The sequence below is a fragment of the Caretta caretta genome, chromosome 20 (genome assembly GCF_965140235.1).
Source record: "Caretta caretta isolate rCarCar2 chromosome 20, rCarCar1.hap1, whole genome shotgun sequence".
NCBI lineage: Eukaryota > Metazoa > Chordata > Testudines > Cheloniidae > Caretta > Caretta caretta.
Window position 1 is genome coordinate 13,348,162 of NC_134225.1, and position 18,171 is coordinate 13,366,332.

General features: G+C 48.8%; 2 protein-coding genes across 4 annotated transcripts in view; one reads left to right on the forward strand and one right to left on the reverse strand.

The window, feature by feature from the left end:
- Positions 1-18,171, reverse strand: part of LOC125628911 (gametocyte-specific factor 1-like) — a 328,021-nt gene that overhangs the window by 193,864 nt on the left and 115,986 nt on the right. The window lies entirely within an intron of this gene.
- The window catches only part of LOC125629864 (gametocyte-specific factor 1-like), a 33,779-nt gene continuing 23,866 nt past the window's right edge, over positions 8,259-18,171 (forward strand). The window contains exons 1-3 of one of the 3 annotated variants that reach the window (XM_075121532.1): positions 12,275-12,415; positions 12,807-12,841; positions 13,656-13,764. In XM_075121532.1, the coding sequence (XP_074977633.1) occupies positions 13,743-13,764 (22 nt within the window). In that variant the 5' untranslated portion in view covers positions 12,275-12,415; positions 12,807-12,841; positions 13,656-13,742. Of the gene's footprint in view, positions 8,315-12,266; positions 12,416-12,806; positions 12,842-13,655; positions 13,765-18,171 lie in introns of those variants that run through there. The other 2 variants (XM_075121533.1, XM_075121531.1) reach the window with 2 other exon arrangements.

Here is an 18,171-nt window from a genome sequence, read left to right on the forward strand (position 1 = left end):
TTTCCCCTATGCAGTTCTTAAGTATCTAGGTGGTGGGGTAAGGGTGTATGATCATTGCAGAGCCCTAGAGGGCAGGTGTGTGCAGGGGGCTGGACACAGAGAATGGCCAACACCCTGTTTCCTGGCAACTGATGGCCTGGGCCCTTCCCCCCTGCAAGGTGAGAGTTAAAGGGTCTGAGAACAAAGGAATCCGGTGACCTCCTGGCCCGGGAAAGGGACAAGGCCCAGAGGAGGAGGGGCTGGAGGGAGTTTCAGTTTGGGGCTGGCTGGAGACATGGAGTGAAGGGCAGACGTGGTTGTCTGGCTCACTGCCCCCCAAAATGGACCTGGTTGAGGGGTCCCGTTCTCTGCACCTGCAAGTTCTGTCTTACACCCTGTTCCTGTCGTCTAATAAACCTCTGTTTTACTGGCTGGCTGAGAGTCCCGTCTGACTGCGGAGTTGGGGTGCAGGACCCTCTGGCTTCCCCAAGACCCCGCCTAGGCGGACTGGCTGTGGGAAGCGCACGGAGGGGCAGAGGATGCTCAATCCTCTGAGGTCAGACCCAGGAAGGTGGAAGCTGTGTGAGCTGTGTGTCCTGAAGACAGGCTGCTCACAGAACGGCGACTGTCCCAGAGTCCTGCCTGGCTTCATGGGGAGCAGTTGCAGAGCATCGCCCAGGGACTCCGTGACAGGGCTGGCTGGGGACGAGGAGTGAAGGGCAGATGTGGTTGTCTGGCTCACTGCCCCCCAAAATGGACCCAGCTGAGGGGTCCTGTTCTCTGCACCTGCAAGCTCTGTCTTAGACCCTGTTCCTGTCGTCTAATAAACCTCTGTTTTACTGGCTAGCTGGGAGTCCCGTCTGACTGCGGAGTTGGGGTGTAAGACCCTCTGGCTTCCCCAAGACCCCGCCTAGGCGGACTTGCTGTGGGAAGCGCACGGAGGGGAAGAGGATGCTGAATGCTTCGAGGTCAGACCCAGAAAGGCGGAAGCTGTGTGAGCTTTGTGTCCTGAAGACAGGCTGCTCACAGAAAGGAGACTTCCCCAGAGTCCTGCCTGGCTTCATGGGGAGGAGTTCAAGAGCATCACACCCTCTGCAGCTTCCTCCTTCAGGGGAAATTAAAGCTGACTTTCTACTGGGCAAGAGTGAATTTGTCCTTTGACGTGTGGCTGATGCACTTTGCACTAGTGGTATCGGTTACAGCTGCTTGTCAGCTAAATTCCTTTAGAACTCACGGATGAGCAGAACTTCAGCTGTATTTATTACTTACACATCAGCAGATGGTCCAGGTCCAGCCATTTCATACGCTGCCTGTCTGTGTGTTCCAGGATGATGCCTAAATACGCAATGGAAAACAAACAACAACAATAAAACCTTCCCTTGTTGAGTGCAAAGTGATATTAGCAGCACCTAGACAGGTCTTTGGCCTCTCCTACTGTGGGCCTAAGGGTGAGCTGTGGGCAAGAGGATGCTAGAGCAGTTTAGAGTCCACACTGAAGAGAATGAGAAAGACTTTTTTTTTTTAAGAATGTTTACACAAAACCCATTTGCTTTAAAGAGTCTGTGTTCCTCTTGCCACTGCTGTCAGTATTGGAGACATACTAAGCTAGTGTCTTGGTCTAGTGGTCTGAGCAAAGGACTGGGGCCAGGAATAAGTGAGTTCTAAGCAGGGATCCCACAAGGTGACTGATAGATGAGACTTAGGCCACAATGCCTGCCTGTCTCACATGGGTATTCTCGGGAGTAGAGGGCACAGGGCCAAAGACGAGGAACCTTTTGCTTCCTTGACAAGTGGTGTGGCCAGGAACCTGAAACAGCAGGCGCTGCGGGCAGGTGGGCTGCATGCCTCCTAATGATGAAGTAGTAGTGAAGAGCACTGAGCAACATTGTGGGTGGGTCTGCACTTTGAGCTAGGGGGATCACTCCCAGTTCAATGGGACAGGCCCACACTAGCTCGGACAGCGCTCGCATGCTAAAATTAGAATGTAGCTAAAGCAGCACAAGCAGTGGGAGGAGCTAGCCACCTTGAGAATTGACTTTGGGGTTTGGACGGTTCCATACTTGGGGTGGTTAAACCTCCTGTTGCTCCTGCCATCGCAGCTACTCTCTATTTTTAGCACTCAGGGCTAGTGCGGGTATGTGTCATCAAGCTGGGAATTTTACCCCCAGCTCCAAGTGTAAACATGCCCTACATGACAGTGTCCCATCCTCTACTACTAAATGACTGCACCATGCTTTCCCCGCAACAATCCCGAAGCACTTTATAGCAAGTCATGATTTCCTCCAACCACCACACTGGAGAGGTAGGGATATTAACATCCCCATTTATGTATGGGAAGCTGAGGCACAGAGAGATTAATGGCAGCTCAGTGCTGCACAGTGGGATTTTTTTCTCTCCCCCTCAATGGGAATACCAAAAGGGACACTGGGCATCATCTCTCACCAGCTAACTTGGCTGCAACTGCCCGCATCTCTTCCCAGCTGCTACAGAAGTACGTGATGGTGCTTTTGTACAAGTTCTCCAGCAGCTCGGCATTCTCTTTGGCCTAGAGGAAATCAGGGACACATGAGCTCTCTCTGGCTAGAAGTGCCCTTTGACTGCCAGCACATGCTTTTACAAGCCACAGGTAAATCAGAGAAAGAACAGGTGACTGGGTGGACGTGGGAAAAATGGGGATCTGTGGCAGATTTACATTTCCCGTCACCCTCAGTCATATATCCCACTCTGACCATTATTTCCATTACCCATCACACATCCCCCCACACTTCTACACCACCACACGCCACTCCAGTCAAGAATCTCAGACACTTCAACAGCTCACTCACAAGGTGTCTGCAAATGTCCACCTGGAGCTCTTCAGGCTTCAGCTCGGCTGTGCCATCAAAGGTGTTCATTAATTGCAGTTTGGAGCCTCTTCAGTCCCAAAAACGGGACACTGAGGTGAAACGTAGCTCTGCATTCCTGAAAAACAGAGTGTCACACCATTTAATTGTTCCCTACTGAGTGCTTTGGTCATTCAAAGGGAACTCATCTGCTTGACTGCTCATCTATTTCAGGATAAAAAGGGATTCATCTGGATGTAATTGGCAGAAAACATGCAGGAATGACTAATAGAGGGGAGAGCTTCCACTGCAACCTGGAGGTAGCATCAATGTCTTTTTGGAACAGATCTACCTATGAAAGCTGCTTCACCAGGTCTCTCTTCTGTTCTGGGGAGGCAGGGGCCTGGGGTGCAGAGACAGACAGGAATAGAGAGCTGTTGGGCTCAGACCCATGACCTATCCTGGATTCTGGTGAGGCAGCCATGGACCAACCTGGCGGGAACTCACTCAGCAGAAGGGCAATGAACTGAGGGGAGAATTTGGGCCTCCACAGCAGGCAGGAATAGCAGAGCTCCCCTGGCATTGGGAGGAAGATTCCTTTGGCTTAATCAATAAGTCACTCTCGGTCTTACCATTGAAACCCTGGGGTTCGGGTGTTGCAGGTGCAGCAGAAGTGTGACCCAGCTCTGTCTAACCTGGTCGGCGAAATAGGCCTTCCATTTTCTTTTTGTCAGGCAGGCCAGGATGCCAAATAGGACAAAGGCCAATAAACAAAGAGCATCATCCTCCTACAGCCAGGAAAGCCCCACAAGTTAGTAACTAAGGGGCAATCACATCACGTACCTCGCACAGCCATCTCTTCTACGCTAAAGTCGAGGGATTCCAACTACAGCTAGTCGGAAACACTTTCATGAACCAATTTTTTATTTGAATTTGCTGATTCATCAAGCTATTTTAGCGACAGTTCCATTTTGATGAAATTCCTCCAGAAGTCAGGCAGGGGTCCTTAGAAACCTGCCTGCTGTCTTGCCAGTGCACTCATCCAGCTCCTTGGCAGCCGATCTAGTAGGCTGACTGGGATCGTGGGCTTCCAGGCCCCCAGCTTCTGGGACTCTGGCTCTCAAATTTGCAACTCCCTGGCACCTCTAGCTCCCACAGTTTCCTGGGTTCCCAGCCCCGGGATAGTCTGAGAGCAGACTGCATGGGCCCAAGGCTTTCAACAGAGCTCGGTTGAGAATAGTAATTCTGTTTCACAAAGAGTTTTGAAGTTTGGGGAGAGGGAGTCCCACAAATAGGAACAAAACCAAAATTTGAAATCTCAAAATTCTCTGCAAAACAGAATCATCATTCCAACCCTCTCACATAAAAATGGTATAGAGCAGGCCCAACACTCTCTATTGTACCTTGGAACCCCCTTTTCATGGTTATCTAGCTACCCAGTCTAGTATTCAGACTTTCTTTGAGGTTCTCAGTGGCAAGAAAGAAGAACAGAAGGGGGAGACTGTGGGAGCAGGGATGTCATCCCCATCCTCCTAATGTTCTTCTCCTCCATAAAACACCTCTCTTTCTTGGGGCCGAAACATCTCTTCACTCTGACATGAGCAATGCCCAGGGAGTAAACGGAGTCTAATCAAGATCGGTTGAAGTGGGGCTGGAGAGTTCTGGTCACATATGTTGTCAAAGTAGGTCCGGATCTGTTGGGTGAGGTCTCTGAAGGAAGAACCTATGTCCTTCTCTTTCAGCTCCTTCAGGACTTTGGCCACTGCTTTCATGCTCTCGCCAATGACTTCAGAACTGAAAGGGTCATTTAAGGCCCTGATCAGTATGACCATAAGAAACTTCTTGTGCTTTTTCACCTGTACAAACATACGACATTAAAGAACACTTATCACTGATTACACTTCTAATACGTTTTCTTTAGCAGTTATGAAGCTGTGGGAATTTCATCTCCCCCTCCCACCCCCTGGAGACCTATAGCTATATTTCAGACCAGGTTCGAGCTACAATGAGCCAAACCTGGTGCCATAATACACCTGTGTCATCCTATTATTAGATTCCTAGTTACTTAGATTCCAAGGCCAAAAGGAACCATTGTGATTATCCGATCTGACCTCCTGCATAACATAGAACTTCCCTAAAATAGTCTCTGTTGGAACTAGAGTGTATCTTTTAGAAAAACATCCAATCTTGATTTTAAAATTGCTAGTGACAGAGAATCCACTACAACCCTTGGTAAATTGTTCCAATGGTTAATTAAAATTACCATTACAAATCAATGCCTTATTACCAGTCTGAATTAGTCTAGCTTCATTTTCCCCCATTGAATCTTCTTATACCTTTGTTTGCTAATGGGAAGAACCCATTCTCAAAATGTGTTCCCCATGTGAGTAATTATAGACTGTCCTCAAGTCACTCCTTAACCTTCTCTTTGTAAAGCTAAATAAATTGAGCTCCTTGAGTCTATCACTAGAGGTATCTTTTCCAATCCTTTGAGCATTCTTGTGACTCTTCTCTGAATCCTCTCTAATTTATCAGCATCCTTCTTGAATTGTGGACATCTGATCTGGACACAGCATTCCAGCAGTGCTCACATGAGCGTCATATTCAGAGGGAAAAGAACTTCTTTACTCTTATTCAAGATTCCTCTCTTTATGCCTCCAAGGATCATTTCAGCCCTTTTGGCCACAACTTTGCATTGGGAGCTTATGTTCAATTTTCTGCCATGACTCAAGTGGTTTTCAGCATCATTGCTTCTTGGGATAAAGTCTCTCATCCTGTAAGTATGGCCTGCATTTTTTGTTCCTAGATATAGACATTTACACATGGTCATATTAAAGTGCACCGATTGTTTGCTTATGCCCAGCTTAGCAAAGGATCCAGCTTGCTCTTTATTGACTGCAAAGAGGTTACTCAGGTATGTGAGAGAGCAGAATTTGGCCTAGTGCATTGTGTGCAGCCTCTGTAAACTCCGAACAACTATTTCCCTTGGTTTCTCTAGTTATGCTGCATTCTAATCAGTATTCTCTCTTACCTTCTCAGGCGCCCCATAGACTAAATTTCCCAGGCCTCTTTCAGCCATCTGACGGACAATGCTGTTCTTATCATGTGACCTTTCTTCCAAGATGTGTAAGACTGGCTTAAGGAACTTCTTCTCCCTGAGCATGGGATCACTCATTAGCTGAAAGAAAATCAACCTGTCCATTAGCCCCAATAGGATCAGTAAGATTGGGAATAGAATTTGAGCAGACATGTCATACACTAAAAACAACAAGGAGTCCTCCTACAGCCCCAGTCTTGAGGATACAGACAAATATGGCTACCCCTCTGATACTTGGCACATAATACACTGTAACTTTAGTATTCCACACAAATGAGAAAGGTCTACAAAACATGGAGCTTTCCTTTTGGGCACTAGAATAGGGATCCACTCACCTCTTGAGAGCCTCTTAGTGGCTGGGTATGGTATCACAGTCCTTTTCTCACCCCTGGTGCATACTGCCAGCCGTCCTCAGTGAGTCTTCTGTGGCTCAGGCCTCTGGCTGAGTCCCAAAGTCCAAATGAACCCCTTCTTGGGTAGTCCAGAACAGTCCCATTGCCCTCACTAGGGTCTCCAGCCCCAACTCTGGGTCCTTTACATTCTGCCCTTTGTTTAAGTTCTCCATTAGCATTGTCCCCTCCATGGGGCTTATGCCACTGTTGGTGGTAGGGGAACCTGGGCCTGCCCCTAACTCTGGGTTCCAAACCATGGATCCTATAAACAGGAGCTAGGCACTGCTTGATTTCAGTTCATTGTCATTTCTTCCTGCCGGCCACTTTTAGCTTCACCCTCACCTCAGGGTTAAAGTTCTTCGGGACTCTCTTCCTGCAAACCCAGCTTAAGTAAAGGCTGCCAGAATCAAACTCTGGCTGTCCCCTGAATTTCTGTGGCCAGAGAGCAGCACCCTTTCTTGCCCCTCCAGTTCCTGCCAGGAACTGACCTGCTAAGGCCCTTCAGCTCCTTTTAGCCGAGCCTGATGGGCTTGGATTGGCTGCTTTCATGAGGCCTCTCTAGACAGACCCAGATTGGGGGCTCTTTTCCTGGGGCAGGGTGTAGTAGGACCATGGGGCCTCTTGTAAGGAGCCTCAAAGCCCAGGTACAGCCCATCACAGGCACAGAGAGGTTGTTTTTCTTAGAATCGGATGAGCCCCAAAGATAGTTGCTTACCGTAAGTGGGAAATATGATGCAGATGTTGGAGGAAGGCTGTGGAAAGGGAAGATGCTCCAGCAGGTATCACACTAGCCTAGGACTTAGGAGACCCAGGTTCCATTTCCTGCTCCCTCAAAGACTTCCTGTGTGACCTTGGGCAAGTCACTTAGCCCTTCTGTGCATCAGTTCCCTGCCTGTAAAATAGGAAGAATAGTGCTTCCCTACCTCGCAGGGGTGTTGTGGGGATACAGACATTAAAGAGTTTGGAGGTACTCAGATACTAGAGTAATGAGAACCTAAGATAGACGTGAATGTAGTTGTGGGTTGCTTGGTTGGTAGTATTAGGACACTAGGTTCATTCAGAAGATCTGCTGAGCGAAACCAAAATCAGGAGCTGTTGGTTAGGATCAGCACTAGGACTTGGCAGAAGAGGTCCAGTCATCCAAACTCTGTCCGTATCTCTCTCAGCCAGCACCTGTGGTTGTGTAGCTAGTATAGGCAATGACGGCAATAAAAAACACAGAGAGAGAAGGACTCAGAAAGGTGTCGTGAAGTTCCTGGTGAGGTTTCCATATAAAGGAGGACCTATTCTACTGTCTAAAATGACAATTACTCCTATGAACTGAACTGTACAACTCCCAAAAGAAAGGCAGACAACAGTCTAATGGTGAAACTACTCTTCAGAGCCCTGTGTCTTACCTGGGCAAGGAAAGCTGTGCTGGTGACTCGGTGGTTTTCTGTGGGGGAATTCACCCAGGGGAGGAGGCGCTGTATGATCTCAGGTGTTATGAGTCCAGATCTAAGCAGAAGACTGGAAGACAAAAGAAACCGCTCATGGGCTAGATTGCACACTTCAAAAAAGCTCAGGTGCTCTGAGCATACAGCTCTGATATCTAGGAGTGGGAGCTGTGTGTTTCCACCCAGGACACCCCCGCCCACAAAGCTATAAACGGGAGGTTCCCTCTCAGCCACTCCATTGGCTACTGATTCCCAAGGATAAAATGATGCCTCCTAGATCTCTTACCTCACCAGCAGACACACTCCCTCCTGGTGAGTCTTGGGGTTTTCCAGAAGAATCCATGTTCTCTGCTTCCTGAGCGCTCTCACCAGTCTCTCATTCCCACCCTTGAAAAGCACAGACTCGAATGCTTTGATAGAAAGCCTGGGGAAAGAGAGGCACAGATCTGCAGCAATCAGGAGGAAGGTACAGCTTGAACAGAAAGTCAGGAAGCCGCGGTTACTTCTCAGGTCTGCTGTTCAATTGACAGTTCATCCATTGGCAATATCCTGGACACCAGTGTCCCTGGAAGGACTTGATGCTGGGAGGTAAGTTTCAGTCTCATACATCTCCTAGGACTAGTTTTGCTAGGGACAAAAATGTGCAGTCCTTTTTCTCTTTCTGCAAGCAGTATGGGCACTAAGAGAGTACAGTGATATGGAAAAGATACATGATCAGGACCCAAAAACAGGGGGCATCGAGTGTGGTGATCACTAATGGACATTTTGGGGTCATATCTCCAGATATGAGGTGACAGAGTGCTGAGGATTTGCACCTGAGTCAGCACTCTGGTCACTATTCCTACTAATTCGGTTTCTCACAGAAGGACTAATTGGATAGAGGTGTACCTGATTACGAGGTCAGATTGGGGCTAGTGAGTCAAGGAACCAATCATTCCATTAACAGGGAATCTGTATAAAAGGACATGGGCAGGAGCCCTTTGAGGGGAACAGACAGAGAAAGAAACTTGGGTGACCAGATGTCCTGATATTTGGGGCTTTATCTTATACAGGTGCCTATTCCCCTACCCCCACCCCCGTCCTGATTTTTCACGCTTGCTGTCTGGTCACCCTAAGAGAAACAGAAAGACAAAAAGCTAGGAGAGCCTGACAAAGTGAGGTCTCTGAGTGGAAACACCTTACCCCCCCTCCCCCACCCGACTTCTGGAGAAGAGTTTAGAAAGTTGAGATACAATATAAAGGTGCTATGTATTGGTAGTGGGATTAAATAGACTATATGTTGGTGCTTAGACAGAAAAAAGTCTCAACGCGGTCTGTGTTTGTGGAGGATGCGGGGGTGCAACAGCCCTCTCTGTCACAGCTGGGGGCTCATCAGGGATTTCCCTGATATCTATGCAAATGGAGAGCCTGTTGGAGAAGCTGGTGTAGAGGTTTGCTAGTCCGGGCGATGGAGGGAACACTGAAACGGGTGATGAAGCAGCAAAGAGAAGTGTAGAACAGGGGTTCTCAACCTTTCTGTTTCTGAGCCTCCCCCCCACCCTCAACATGCTAGAAATACTCCATGGCCCAGTTCCAGGCCAGTTCCAGACCTCTGCCCTGCCAGGCATCAGAGTCTGGGCCTGGTATGTACATTCTAGTTCACTAAAAGGTTGCCCCATGAGTCTCAAATAAAAGCCCGTGTTATCAATATCATTGTGAAACGCATGTACAGATGCTGCGTCAAGAGTCATGTATATGCATTGAAAATTACATTCTTAGGATCTGTGTCTTGGGACTAGTCACCAGGAAAAGTGACAAAATGGTTTTCTTTCAGGCAAGAAATGTTTATCCATCTGTTTGTTTACATGTGCATTAAGCATGTAGGGTTCACATTCAGTTGAGAAGGACTGTGAGAACTTCAAAGAAAGAAAAGTAGCAGGAAGTAGACAGGGGGTGGGGACCCAATTTTGGGGTACACATCAAAGGTTTGCTCTAGTATAATTGGGGGACATCTTTCACTTAGGAAGTAGATGGACAGCGAGTTTGCTTGATGAAAGAGGGGTCGCGCTCAGGCTTGGTTGAGAACTTTGGGTGAGAAACATCTTTAGACAGGAGGTTAACCTGTTGGTTAAGTTTAGTTTCTAGGAGCAGGTTATGATTGCATTTTACATGTAACCATTTTTGGCTTGCATTCTTACTGACGATCACTGGACTCTCTGCTCTTTGATAATCTCGCTTCTTGTTTTCACTAGAAATACATCTAAGTGCTGTGTGTTTTGCAGTATAGAGTATAAGGAATAAAGTATCAAGTATAGAGTCTAAAGTAGAAGTAATAAACTGGTGTGTACTGTTCCATTGGGAACAGCAGGCCTGACAATTCTGTGGGAGTTCAGTGGATAAAGGGCTGGACACTATACGGAATGGTCAGAAGACTCGGGGGTGGGTGTGTGCCTGTCATTAACCTGTACAAAGAGACTGAGGTCTGAGGAGGCCTGGGTGGCAGGGTTTGTTTTGCCAGAGCCTGGTAGTTTCAGGGAACTGACCCACAGCAGGCACAGACAAGACTTCCTCACTCGAAGGGCACGTGATGGTAAGGTGCCTCGTAACCCTAGGAACTCCTGGGGAGCGTCACACAACTCTCCTGGAATTCTCTTGGTTTCTCTCCCTTCCTTCTAATTACCGGCAAGGGTTGCCCTCAGGAAGTTGTAGCCCTTTTCGGATTCTGTACCACAAACCCCTCCTGCACCACAAACCCCTCATCCCCGGCCACACCCCAGAGACTTCAGCCCCAGCCCTCACTCTCTCCCACACCCCAACCCCTTGCCTGAACCCACAGCCTCCTCCCACACTCTGAATCCCTCAGCCCCCACCCCCTAGCCTGGAGCCCCCTCCTACACCCCAAACCCCTCATCCCTAGCCCCACCCCAGAGCCCGCATTCCAGCTGGAACCCTCACCTCCTCCCGCACTCCAACTCCCTACCCCAGCCCAGAGCCCCCTCCTGCCTGAACCCCTCATTTCTGGCCCCACCCCAGAGTCTGCACCCCCAGTTAGAGCCCTCACCCCCTCTCATACCCGAATCCCCTGCCCCAGCCCAGCCAAAGTGATGGAGGCTGAGGGAGAGCGAGCCACCGAGGGAGGGGAAATGTAGTGGGGGGGGGGGAAGGGGAAGGCCAGGGCCAGGGTTATTGGTTTTGTGCAATCAGAAAGCAGGTAACCCTAAGCATACACAGCTCCCAGACCCTCTAGTTGCACTCCCAGCACACACTGCTCCTGCCCCTCAGCTGCTGTCCCAGCCTGCACCGCTCCACCTCTGACCCACGTTCCCACATGCACTTCTCCTGCCCCTCAGCTGCTGTCCCAGCCTGCACCGCTCCACCTCTGACCCACGCTCCCAGCATGCACTGCTCCTGCCCCTCAGCTGCTGTCCGAGCATACACTGCTCCACCTCTGACCCACGCTCCCAGCATGCACTGCTCCTGCCCCTCAGCTGCTGTCCCAGCCTGCACCGCTCCACCTCTGACCCACGTTCCCAGCATGCACTGCTCCTGCCCCTCAGCTGCTGTCCCAGCCTGCACCGCTCCACCTCTGACCCACGTTCCCAGCACGCACTGCTCCTGCCCCTCAGCTGCTGTCCCAGCCTGCACCGCTCCACCTCTGACCCACGTTCCCAGCATGCACTGCTCCTGCCCCTCAGCTGCTGTCCCAGCCTGCACCGCTCCACCTCTGACCCACGTTCCCAGCATGCACTGCTCCTGCCCCTCAGCTGCTGTCCCAGCCTGCACCGCTCCACCTCTGACCCACGTTCCCAGCATGCACTGCTCCTGCCCCTCAGCTGCTGTCCCAGCCTGCACCGCTCCACCTCTGACCCACGTTCCCAGCATGCACTGCTCCTGCCCCTCAGCTGCTGTCCCAGCCTGCACCGCTCCACCTCTGACCCACGTTCCCAGCATGCACTGCTCCTGCCCCTCAGCTGCTGTCCCAGCCTGCACCGCTCCACCTCTGACCCACGTTCCCAGCATGCACTGCTCCTGCCCCTCAGCTGCTGTCCCAGCCTGCACCGCTCCACCTCTGACCCACGTTCCCAGCATGCACTGCTCCTGCCCCTCAGCTGCTGTCCCAGCCTGCACCGCTCCACCTCTGACCCACGTTCCCAGCATGCACTGCTCTACCATCCAGGCTGCGCTCCATCCCCTGCCACCACTGCTGTCCCAGCCTGCACCATGGCCCCTTAGCCGCACTCCCCCTATTCGCCCCGCCCTCCCAACACGGCCTGCTCCAATCCAAGCCCGACCCTGGGGGGCGCCAGCTAACCCCTGCGCCGAGTGCCGAGTGCTCAGGCCCCTCCCACTCCGCCCCTTCCGCGGGCGGGCTGACTTGAGCAGCCTCGCTGTGGTGCCGGAGGGGAGGGGGGGGTTGGAGCCTCGCTGTGGTGCCGGAGGGGAGGGGGGTTGGAGCCTCGCTGGGGTGCCGGAGGGGAGGGGGGGTTGGAGCCTCGCTGTGGTGCCCGAGGGGAGGGGGGGTTGGAGCCTCGCTGTGGTGCCCGAGGGGAGGGGGGTTGGAGCCTCGCTGTGGTGCCCGAGGCGGGGGTGGTGAGCGCCTCGCTGTGGTCTCACGGCGCGGGACGCGAGAGCTTCGCGGTGCCTGCTCCGGAGCTCCAGGAGCCGCCTTCACACTGAGACCATGCGCCGGTTCGGCGCAAAGTCTGCTGGGTAATGCCTCCCGCCAGGTTCACCTCCCCTCCCCGGGGGCCGGTAACCTCTTCCCTCCCCCCGGCCAGGTAGCCCTTCCCCCTCCCCTCCTTCTCCCTCCCCCTCCCCCTCCCCCCGGCCGGGTAGCCCTTCCCCATCCCTCCCCCTCTCCCTTTCCCCGGCTGGGCCGGCGGGGTAGCAAACATATTTTCTGATGGGCAACCAAATCTGAGATTCAGGTTGTCTCTAGACTGTGCAGTCCTTTAAATTCTGTCTTATTTAGACTTATAATCTTGGGGGGAAGGATTTTTTTTAGATGACCGATGCATTCAAATTGTATGAATTGCAGTGAAGACAGGAGAGAATCTAACTCTTTGCGTTTTTTGTTTGTTTGTTTTAACGAAAACATCAGGAACAAAGTTCTTTGTACAGATCATGAGCCACAAGGTAGGTGTAAAAGTGTTGACCTCTCAGGCAGGTGGAGGGGCTCAGGATGGAGTATTACTTTAAGTGTGTATAAGAAAAGATAACTGAGCTGCCCAAATACATGGCTTAATTTTTCTTGGGAACTGGTTCTTTGAATCCTCTTAAATGTATTGGGAAAAGAGGATGTTTCAGACAAAAATCTGTGGGTTTTAGCATCTTGGAGGAAACCTTTTCTCTGTGGAGCACAAGAATACGTGGTTCCCGGTACCCTACATTATACGTGGGCCCCCAAGAATAAGCTTGTATCCTATGCATGTACAGCGTAGATATAAAGTCTACCACTTGCTGTAGTGCAGTTGATCTTTGACACTTAATAGCTGTGATGAATAAATTGAAATGACTTTAAAGTTATTTCCAGTGCCTGGAAGTTGAAGCTAGAAAAACGCAGAATGGAAATAAGGTTTATTTTTAACAGTGAGGATAATTAACCATTGGAAAAATTACTAACTGTTGTAGATTCTCCATCAAATTTTAGAAAGACATCCAATTTTGATTTCAAAAAGATCTGCTCTAGGTCAAATGGGAATTAATTCATGGCAGTCCTATGCCTTGTGTTCTACAGAAGGTCAGCCTAGATCAGTAGTTTTCAACTGTTTTTCATTTGAGGACTCCTAAAAAATTTTGAATGGAGGTGCAGGACCCCTTTGGAAATCCTAGACATAATCTGTGGACTCCCAGGGGTCTGCAGGTGACAGGTTAAAAACCACTCCTAGATTATCATAATTGTCTCTTCTGGCCTTAGAAATCTGTGAATCTCCTCATTTTTCGTCTGTAGGGTTGATATTTTTAGGAGGAGAGTGACACTCAGAGACTGGCTCAAAGCGTCCTCCAACAAAGCTTCAGTTCTTTCAGCAGCAGTAAAATGGATTTAGAAGGCAACTCTGGTAAGTGTTTCTTTGCTGGCTTCTAATATTCATGCAGGGAACTGGACTAGATGACCTCTCGAGGTCCCTTCCAGTCCTACAATTCTATATTTCTATTCATGTATCCTGCAAAGATACAGTGAGAGACAGCTTAGATCTTTGAAAGTATGAAAGTATCTAAAACTTGGTTAAAGGAGGAAGTGGAGTAACTTTCCGCTCTAGGCATTAAGTTTGGTGAATATATGCTTCTGTGTATTAGAGGAGCAGTTCACAACTTCTTTCATTCTGGGACCCAAAACCAGGTGCAGTGGTGGTCTTGCAATTCAAAACCACACAAACTTTAGAGGCAATAAAGGATAATGTGTCTCAATATCACAGCAAGAAACAATACCTAGGTTTTTCAAGGTGGGTGTGAGACTGGCTGGGTAATATGTAGTTGTTGGGTCCGGGACTGGGTGTTCTGAGACAAATGCTTCTAGGCAGTGTATTGGGTGCAGATACTCTACATCATGACCCAACCTTTGTGAACCAGGAAGGCTGGAGTGGGGGCATAACTGCAGCTATGTGTGATTCGTTTTATTTATTTAGTGTATGCAATCCGGCCAAGTCGCAGCGTTCTTATCAGTGATGTTCAAGGCATGAAGACCACCAGGAAGTTGCCATTTTGCAGTCCTCCACAGCGGGCATCATGGTTTGTGGGTTCCCACATTGACCTAGTGGACTATGTCCCCCAGCTGCAGCATGTCTGGTCTGGAGAAATGGATGATCCAACTAGCAGATCAAATTTGCTTTGTGGGGTACAAACTGGTTATAAAGCTACAGTCATGTCTTGTGCAGCCAGGGCCTAAATCAATTTCCTGGGGATCATCCCAGTGAAGTGACTGTTCTTATTAAGGCCCTGTCCTTGCCATAATTCATAATTGACTTTATTACCAGTGGCTGGCTCCAAAATGCGTTTTGCTACAGACGCAACATGATTAATATCCTGTTAGTACTAGGGCTGTCAAGCAATTAAAAAATGTAATCACGCACTTAAAAATAATAGAATACCATTTAAATATTTGTGGATGTTTTCTACATTTTCAAACATTTATTTCAATTACAACACAGAATACAAAGTGTACAGTGCTCACTTATATTTCTTTTTTATGACAAATAAAAACAAAGCCCTGGCTGGGATGATTTAACTGGGAATTGGTCCTGCTTTGTGCAGGGGGTTGGACTAGATGACCTTCTGGGGTCCCTTCCAACCCTTATATTCTATGATTCTATGATTCTAAATATTTATGCTCTACAAAAAAACCAAAGAAATAGTGTTTTTCACTTGACCTAATACAAGTAATATAGTGCAATCTCTTTATCATGAAAGTTGAACTCGCAAATATAGAATTATGTACAAAAAAAATTGCATTCTCAAACAAAACAATGTAAAACTTTAGAGCCTACAAGTACACTCAGTCTTACTTCTTGTTCAGCCAATTGCTAAGACAAACAAGTTTGTTTACATTTGCAGGAGATAATGTGTCCATGCTGATGAGTTCTGCTCAATAACGATCCAAAGCAGTGTGGCCCAACACATGTTCACTTTCATCATCTGAGTTAGATGCCACCAGCAGAAGGTTGATTTTCTCTTTTGGTGGTTTAGATCTGTAGTTTCAACATTGGAGTATTGCTCTTTTAAGACTTCTGAAAGCATGCTCCACACCTCGTCCCTCTCAGATTTTGGAAGGCACTTCAGATTCTTAAACCTTGGGTCGAGTACTGTAGCTATCTTTAGAAATCTCAGATTGGTACCTTCTTTGCGTTTGGTCAGATCTGCAGTGAAAGTGTTCTTCAAATGAACAACATGTGCTGGGTCATCATCCGCGACTGCTATAACAGGAAATCTGTGGCAGCGTGCGGTGAAACAGTGCAGGGCGCGCACCGCTCTCCCCCAAGGAGTTCAGTCACACGTTATTTAACCCATTATTTTTTTTAACAAGTGTCATCCGCATGGAAGCACGTCCTCTGGAACAGTGGCCGAGGCATGAAGGGGCATACGAATGTTCAGCATCTCTGGCATGTAAATACCTTGCAATGCCGGCTACAAAAGTGCCATACAAATGCCTGTTCTCACTTTCAGGTGACATTGTGAATAAGAAGTGGGCAGCATATCTCCCATAAATGTCAACAGACTTGTTTCTCTCCGTGATTGACTGAACAAGAAGTAGGAGTGAGTAGACTTGTAAGGTCTAAAGTTTTACATTGTTTTGTTTTTGGGTGCAGTTATGTAACAAAAAAATCTACATTTGTAAGTTGCACTTTCACGATAAAGAGATTGCACTTCTGTACTTGTATGAAGTGAATTGAAAAATGCTATTTCTTTTGTTTATCATTTTACAGTGCAAATATTTGTAATAGAATAGAGTGAGCACTGTACATTTTGTATTCTGTGTTGTAATTGAAATCAATATATTTGAAAATGTAGAAAACATCTGAAAATGTTTAATACACACACACAATAGAATACCAATTGAAATGTAACTGTGTGATTCATTTTTTTAATAATTTTTTTTTTAGTTAATCGCGTGAGTTAACTGTGATTAATCGACAGCCCTAATTAGTACCATGGTCAGGTAAGGGTGCTGCCCTCTCCAGAGGCCTAGCCAGGTACATGGTGTTGGTTTGATGCATTGAGGACTTTTTTCCACCCTATAGTAGTTCATGGATGCACGGGCTTGGTGCTCTGGAACCATTGAATGAAGTTCAGGGCTTGTCTACGCTTCCGCTTAAGTTGTTGTCACTTATGTCTGTCACGGATATGAAAAAGCCACCCCCCTGAGCTGTCCACACCAGCACTAAGTCAGTGGGAAACACTCTCATTCTGTCATAGCTTCCACCTTTCACTGAGGTAGAGTAATTATGCTGACAGGAAAGCGCTCTCTGGTCTTCATAGTGCATTTACACTACTGCCCTACCTTAGCGCAGCTGCAGTGAGTCTGGTGAAGACTAGCCCCCAGACCAGGGGGGCCCCTCTTGCAGTGTGACTACCCCTTGGGGCACACTCTCACTAGGACAAGCCTCCTGGGCTTCAGCTCCTCCTTGGTCTGACCTCAGAGCATTCAGCATCCCTGTCGTACGCCATAAGCTCCCTGCAGTGAGCCACCTGAATAGGACATCTGGGGAAACCTTACATGCCCTCCAAAGGGGCCATGCACCCCCGACTTCAGCAGTCAGGAGTGACTCTCAGCCAGCGGTGTAAAACAGAAGGGTTTATTAGTCGTCTGGAACACAGCATAGAGCAGAATCTTGTTAGCACAGAAAGCAGGAAGTTACAGCAAAGTTCAACTTGAGGAGACCCAGAGCCATGGGTCTCTCCTCCTGAGTCCCAAACCAGGAGTCTGACCAGCCTCCAGCAGTCCACCTGCAGTCACACCCAGTTGCCCCTCCTCCATCTTGTATGCTGTTCCCCAGGCAAACCGGTCACCTGGCCTCCACCTCCCTTTGTTCTCCAATTCCTCCAACTGGCTCTTGCAGAGGATGGGGCCCGGCAATCAGTTGCCAGGATACAACTATTGTCTGGGCCCAGGGAGCTAGACGGCACTTGTACCTTCCCTCTCAGGGTATCTGCAAAGGTCACACACCCTTATCCCACCACCTAGATACTTGTGCAACACATAGGGGAAACTGAGGCGCGCACAGTATTCATGCAAACACTAGGACATTTTCCACTTCGTCACAAGTAGCCATTTGTCCTAAGTACCTGTGTCAGTCTTTCTCAATGGCCTGTCTCTCAGATCTCCCTGACACTGTTTAGAAAGGCTGCAAGCTTTGGATTCACCGAGGGCAAGTGATACCTGACCAACCTGATTGCCTTCCATGATGAGATAACGGGTTCTGTGGATATGGGGAAAGCAGTGCATGTGATATATCTTGACTTTAGCAAAACTTTTGATACGGTCTCCCACAGTATTGTTGCCAGCAAGTTAAAGTAGTGTGGATTGGATGAATGGACTATAAGGTGGATAGAAAGCTGGCTAGATTGTCGGGCTCAACGGGTGGTGATCAATGGCTCCGTGTCTAGTTGGCAGCTGGTATCAAGCGGAGTGCCCCAGGGGTCAGTCCTGGGGCTGGTTTTGTTCAACATCTTTATTAATGGTCTGGATGATGGGATTAATTGCACCCTCAGCAAGTTTGCAGATGACACTAAACTGGGAGGAGAAGTAGATACGCTGGAAGGTAGGGAAGGGTCCAGAGTGACCTAGACAAATTGGAGGATTGGGCCAAAAGAAATCTGATAAGGTTCAACAAGGACAAGTGCAGAGTTCTGCACTTAGGAAGGAAGGAAATCCCATGCACTGCTACAGTGCATGGGAAGGACCTGAGGATTACAGTGGATGAGAAGCTGGATATGAGTCAGCAGTGTGCCCTTGTTGCCAAGAAGGCCAA